General features: G+C 40.1%; 2 protein-coding genes across 2 annotated transcripts; both read left to right on the forward strand.

The window, feature by feature from the left end:
- Positions 1–1,284: 1,284 nt before the first annotated feature.
- On the forward strand, positions 1,285–2,333 carry LOC107057681 (uncharacterized). Its single transcript, XM_015314010.1, has 2 exons — positions 1,285–1,432; positions 1,514–2,333. The coding sequence occupies exons 1-2, from the start codon at positions 1,285–1,287 to the stop codon at positions 2,158–2,160; spliced, it is 795 nt and encodes a 264-aa protein (XP_015169496.1). The 3' UTR covers positions 2,161–2,333.
- A 2,743-nt stretch (positions 2,334–5,076) lies between these two features.
- Positions 5,077–6,105, forward strand: LOC107062866 (uncharacterized protein K02A2.6-like). The gene has a single exon (XM_015314041.1). It carries the CDS (start codon positions 5,077–5,079, stop codon positions 6,103–6,105), a length of 1,029 nt encoding a protein of 342 aa, XP_015169527.1.
- Positions 6,106–7,010: the final 905 nt, after the last annotated feature.

Raw genomic sequence — 7,010 nt, forward strand, 5'->3', positions numbered from 1 at the left:
GGAGAGCAGATGCCGCAAAAAGTTCAACCTCAATGGCAGAAAGTGAGATGACCTCTCTTTTTATACAATCCCAAAAATTTGCAACGTACTATGAAAAGATGATAAGTGTTGTAGGGCAAAAGTTCTTTGAGGTTGTCAGGATGGGAGAATTTATTGAAGAAGGTATTAAAACAGGGAGAATCACTAATTTGGCAGCCCTGCAAGCGACAAGTAAGGCAATTCAGTCGAATTCAATCGGAGGAGCCCTTAAGAAGAAGAAGGACGGTGTGTCTGCTGTCATGACCATCCAGGAACGTAGGCCAAACCAAATGTTAACCTACCAAAACCCATTACCCCAACCTTCATACTATAGTCAGTATACCCAAATTCCTCAACCCTATTATCAACCTTCACCTGCCCCTTACCCAGTTTACACCACCCAACCAACATATTGTCCACCTAGAGCACCTGTCTATTCAAATCCATCACGATACCAACCTACATATCCATCCCAATCCCATTATCTACCACAAAACCGTCCATCAAATGCACCCAGACCCCGCCCAAACTTTGAATAAAGACCAGCCAAAACTTATACACCTTTAGCAGAACCTTTAGCCCAACTATATGAACGGTTGAGAACAGCAGGAGTACTCCAACCAATCCAAGGACGAATTCCCAATCCCCTTCCTGGATGGTATGACAAGACTAAGCATTGTGCATATCACTCATGAGCTGCTGGACATGACACTGAAAGTTGCCTTACTCTTAAAGACAAGATTGAGGCATTGATCAAAGAAAGAATCATTCAACTCAAAGGTGTTGCCCCCAATGTAAGCAACAACCCACTGCCAAACCATGGCAATGTTAATATGATCACCGTTGATGAAGATTGCAACTTAGAAGGGACCATAGTACCAGTGAAGATAGAGAAGAATGTCGAGACATCGACCTTTATCTCTCCTGTAATCACAGTCCAAACACGAGCGTCAATTGAAGTGGAAGTTTCTCTTCCCAAGCCTAGGATCATGGACCTTGTCGCTCAATCATCCCCTTTTGACACTAAAGTGGTTCCTTGGGATTACCCGACTGATGCAAGGGACAAAGGAAAAGGAAAGATAGTTGTAGAAGCCGCTGCTACAGGAATGACAAGATTGAAAGATAGTTGTAGAAGCTGCTGCTGCAGGAATGACAAGATCCGGGCGTTGTTATGCCCCTGAAGAAGTTGTACGAGGAGGATCAAACAAGGAAAACAACCAAAAAAGGGTTGTGACAGAGGCTGAAGTGGAAGATTTCTGAAGGAAGATGCCAACTAAGGAATATTCAGTTGTTGAACAGCTAAAGAAAACTCCTGCTCAAATTTCCTTAATGGCCTTATTGATGAATTCTGCAACTCATAGGAATGCTTTGGTGAAGGTTTTAAATGAAGCTTATGTTCCAGCTGAGACCACTAGTGAGAACTTTTCGGCCATGGTAGGAAAAGTTTTGGAGGCTAATAAAGTCACCTTTCATTAAGATGAGTTGCTGCCTAAAGGTTTGGGACATAACAAAGCATTGAACATTACTGTCAGATGTAGTGATAAGTTTATTTCAAGAGTTCTGATTGATAATGGTTCAGCTGTTAACATATGCCCTTTCACTACTCTTCGAGCTTTGGGAATCGACATCAGAAAGATTCGTGAAAGTCATGTAAGGGTTAGAGGCTTTGATGGGACACAAAGGGGAGTTATTGGAGAAATCGATCTGCCATTGCAAATTGGACCTGTGGAGTTCATTGTGGAATTCCAACTGTTGGATATATCTGCTAGTTATAATTTATTACTTGGAAGGCCATGGATTCATATGGCTGGTGTGGTCCCTTCCACTTTGCACCAGACTTTGAAATTTGTTTGGAACCATCAGGAAATTGTTGTTCATGGGGAAGGTAACAACTCAATATATCCTGAAAATTCAGTCCCTGTTATTGAAAGTATGGAAGAGTTAGATGGGTCTGTATTCCAAGTTAGGGAAATTATGTGTGCTACTCACGCTGGAAAGGCAAATTTGCCACGTATGCTTATAATGGTGGCTTGGGAAATGTTGAAGAATTGTTTTATCCCGGGTCAAGGTGTTGGAGCGAAATTGGATGGAATAGTGGAACCAATTCAATTGCCTGGTCAGAAATACACCTTTGGTCTTTGATACGAGCCTACTCCTGAAGAAATCTCATCGGCTAATCTCAAAAGGAAAAGTGACATTCCCTTACCACAACCTATCCCGCCCTTGAATCAGTCATTTTCCAAGGCGTTTGCTGCACAAGGATTAGAAGAAGCTGCTGAAGATAACCTCACAGAAGAACTCAAAAATTTGTTCATTGAAGAAGTTAAATGCAATATGATTTTAGAGGACTGCACCGAGGCCCCGACCATATGGGATGCTATGCCTGGAGATGCTTTGAACAATTGGACTTGTAACCCGTCCCCGGTTCTCCGGGAATCCCGGTAGATGATTGTATTAGAATTAACCAAACAACATGATTCAAATTGAGGCCTGAATCGTGTTTTTGAATTTGATGTGTTTTGCCTCCATCTTTTGAAAGCTTAAATGCCAAATCTATGTTACCTTTTTCTGCTTTAAATTTTAAAATTTGTCTTTGATTATTTATTTTATTTTTATTTCTTTTTCTCTCTTTCAGCATGCAAACTAATAAATCTATCAATGCCGAGAATGTGACATGTAATGAAATGAGTGAACAAACCCCGAACAGTGAACAAACTTTTGCAGAATATGAAGAATATGTGCAGCCTGGAGAGTTGACTAAGGAGTTCGAACATTTTGAGAATAAAGAAACCCCAAATTTGGATGAAACTGAGACGATAAATTTGGGAGATTCAGCAGAATTGGTGAGGGAAACAAGAATTAATGTCCATTTGACTCCGTCCCAAAGAAAGAACTTATTGATCTTTTGACACAATACATGGATGTGTTTGCATGGTCTTATGATGATATGCCGGGTCTAACCACGAATATTGTTTCACAGAGGTTGCCAATTGATCCCTCTTGCCCCCTTGAAAAGCAAAAACCGAGAAAGATCAAGCCTGATTTGAGTTTAAGGGTTAAGGAAGAAGTCTCCAAGCAATTTGATGCCAATGTCATCCGGGTCACCAAGTATCCCACGTGGTTGGCCAACATAGTACCAGTGCCAAAGAAAGATGGAAAAATCAAAGTATGCGTAGATTATCGAGATCTCAACAAGGCTAGCCCGAAGGATGATTTTCCTCTCCCAAATATTCACATACTTATTGATAATTGTGCAAAGCATGAGTTGTAGTCATTTGTTGATTGCTTTGTAGGATATCATCAGATTCTAATGGATGAAGAGGATGCGGAGAAAACTGCAGTCATCACGCCTTGGGGAATATATTGTTACCGGTAATGCCTTTTGGACTCAAGAATGCAGGGGCAACATAAATGAGAGCTATGACTACCATATTTCATGATATGATCCATAAGAAGATTGAAGTCTATGTGGATGATGTCATCATCAAGTCACAGAAGATCACAAATCATATAATAGATTTGAAGAAGTTCTTTGACAGATTAAGGCGGTACAATCTGAAGTTAAATCCCGCAAAATGTGCATTTGGTGTCCCTGCCGGGAAGCTGTTTGGTTTCATCATGAGTAGGAAAGGGATAGAGCTAGATCCTTTAAAGATAAAGGCTATTCAAGACTTACCTCCTCCAAAGAGTCGAAAGGTTGTAATGAGTTTTCTTGGTCGCCTCAATTACATTAGTCGATTCATTGCACAATCTACTGTAATTTGTGAGCCAATCTTCAAGTTGCTGAGGAAATATGCTGCAACAAAATTGACGGAAGATTGTCAGAAAGCTTTTGACAGAATCAATGAGTATTTATCTAGTCCACCAGTCTTGGTGCCCCCAGAATCTGGAAGACCATTGTTGTTGTATTTGTCAGTGTCTGACAATGCATTTGGATGTGTGCTGGGACAACATGACGAAACTGGAAAGAAGGAGCAAGCTATATATTACTTGAGCAAAAAGTTCACTCTTTATGAAGCTCGGTATACTTTATTAGAGTGCACTTGTTGTGCTTTAACTTGGGTTGCACAAAAGTTATGACATTATTCATGTGCGTATACCACTTTTCTCATCTCAAGGATGGATCCACTCAAGTATATATTTCAAAATCCTATGCCCACTGGAAGGTTGGGGAAGTGGCAAATTTTGCTTTGTGAATTCGACATTGTTTATGTCACTCAAAAGGCCATCAAGGGACAAGCGCTAGCTGATCATCTCGCTGAAAATCCCATGGATGAAGAGTACAGGCCTCTTAAAACTTATTTCCCTGATGAAGAGGTTTTATTTATTGGAGAGGATATATTCGAAGAATATCCCGGGTGGAGAATATTTTTTGATGGTGCTGCGAATTCCAAAGGAGTCAGTGCTGGAGCAATGTTGATCTCAGAATGAGGTCAACATTATCCTATCTCAACAAAGTTCAGATTCTTATGCACAAATAATATGGCAGAGTACGAGACTTGTATTCTTGGGCTTAGAATGGCTGTTGACATGAATATACAAGAATTGTTGGTTAAAGGTGATTCCGACTTATTGATTCATCAGGTTCAAGGCGAATGGAGCACCAAGAATGTGACGATACTCCCATATTTTCTATGTTTGAAAGAATTGCGCAAGAAATTTGTCAAGATAGAATTCAAGCATATTCCTCGAGCTTAGAACGAGTTTGTAGATGCGTTGGCAACCCTGGCTTTTATGATTCAACATCCAGACAAGAACTACGTAGATCCAATCAAGGTCAATGTGCAGGATCAGCTAGCCTATTGTTTCCATGTAGATGAAGAACCGGATGGAGAACCTTGGTAGTATGACATTAAGAGGTATCTCAGAGAAGGAGACTATCCAGAAGGAGTAAGCAATGTTCAAAAGAGGACACTTCGGAGACTCGCAAATCACGTTTTCCTAAGTGGAGAAATCCTTTATAGGAGGACTCCAGATTTGGGATTGTTGAGATGTGTTAACTCTCAAGAGGCAAGCAAGTTGATTGAAGAAATACATGGAGGTACATGTGGGCCACACATGAATGGTTTCACTTTGGCAAAGAAGATTCTGCGAGCTAGATATTTTTGGATGACCATGGAAACAGACTGCATCCATTTTGTGAGAAAGTGTCATCAATGTCATATTTATGGTGATTTGAATCGGGTTCCACCGAATGAGCTAAATGTGACGAGTTCTCCTTGGCCATTTGAAGCTTGGGGCATGGATGTCATTGGCCCTATTGAGCCGACCACCTCAAATGGACACAGGTTTATTCTGGTAGCTATTGATTACTTCACAAAGTGGGTAGAAGCATCTTCATACAAGTCTGTGACAAAGAAGGTGGTGACATATTTTGTTCGCAATAACATCATTTGTATATTTGGGATCCCCGAGTCAATTATTATAGATAATGGAGCTAATCTCAATAGTGGCTTGATGTATGAGATATGCGAGAAGTTCAAAATTATTCACCGCAATTCCACTCCTTATCGACCTCAGATGAATGGAGCATTTGAGGCCGCTAACAAAAATATTAAGAGGATATTGCGGAAAATGACTGATAACTACAAGCATTGGTATGAGAGTTTGTCCTTTGCCCTTCTTGGCTACCGTACCACAATCAGGACTTCTACTGGGGCAACGCCTTATCTTTTGGTTTATGGGACAGAAGCAGTATTACCAATGGAAGTTGAAATACCATATCTGAGGATCATCCAAGAAGCTGAGTTAAGTGATGCCAAGTGGACGCAAAGCCGGTATGAACAATTGATGCTCATTGATGAAAAAAGAATGATTGCAGTTTGTCACGGGCAACTTTATCAACACAGGATGGCCAAAGCTTTCAACAAGAAAGTAAGATTGAGGCAGTTTGAACCGGGACAATTGGTGTTGAAGCGAATATTCCCACACCAAGATGAAGCTAAAGGGAAGTTTGCACCTAATTGGCAAGGACCTTCCATGGTTCACCGAGTACTGACTGGAGGAGCTTTAATTCTAGCAGAAATGGATGGTAAAATATGGCCAAAAGCTATCAATGCAGATGCGGTTAAGAGATACTACATCTAGAGGTTTCTATTTCATTTTCTTGTAATCTTTCTGTCATGTATTGGAACTACGTCTTGACCTGATTCCCATGGCGGGATACGTAGGAAATCTACATCGAATTTGGTCTTTCATTAGGTTTTGCAAAATTTCCTTTCTATGTAATATGAACTACGCTTGGCCTGATACCCTCGGTGGGATACGTAGGCGGCCTATATTGGCTTCGGTCACTTTATTAGATTTTTTTCTTTTATTTCTCCATTTCTTTGTATGTAGCGAACTACGTATGGCCTGATTCCGTTCGGATACGTAGGCAACCCGAGAAGGGTTCGGCCCCTTTATTCAAATTTTGATTGTATCCTTAGGTTATGTTTGGTTCGGTGCCTTGATAGAATAGTGTGCATCCTACAGAAGGTTTAGTGTCCTCGTGACCAAAGGACAACATATCTCTTTCGCAAAAATTGGGACAATTTTTAAGGGCATCATTGCAAGAAGATATCAAGATATTTGAAGAGTATATCGAATCATCCGACAGAAGAAAGACTTCAGATAAAGGACGTTGGCTTTGTTTCATGACATGTCACAATATGAAGTTCGACAAAATTCTTTATTGCTATATATACGTTATAATTTATCTTATTTTCAAATATGATTTTCAATCAAATGTTTCCTTTTTATTTATTTTCTTGTTATTCATTTAACCAAGATTTAGAATGGACGGAGGTTATGAGTCCAAGCAAAGCTGGAAGAAAGAAGTATGAAGAGCCAGACCTTCAAAGTCAACGTGAATCAACCTCCCCCAAAACTTATAATTTTTCTTTGAGTGCAAGTTTGTCAGGATTAATAGAAGCGGAGAAGTCAATAACATTTGTAGCATCAAAAGGACTATATGTCGAGTAGTTTGAATTACTTACTTATAAATTTATGAT

The sequence above is a fragment of the Solanum tuberosum genome, unplaced genomic scaffold (assembly GCF_000226075.1).
Source record: "Solanum tuberosum cultivar DM 1-3 516 R44 unplaced genomic scaffold, SolTub_3.0 scf00014, whole genome shotgun sequence".
NCBI classification, from domain to species: Eukaryota; Viridiplantae; Streptophyta; class Magnoliopsida; order Solanales; family Solanaceae; genus Solanum; species Solanum tuberosum.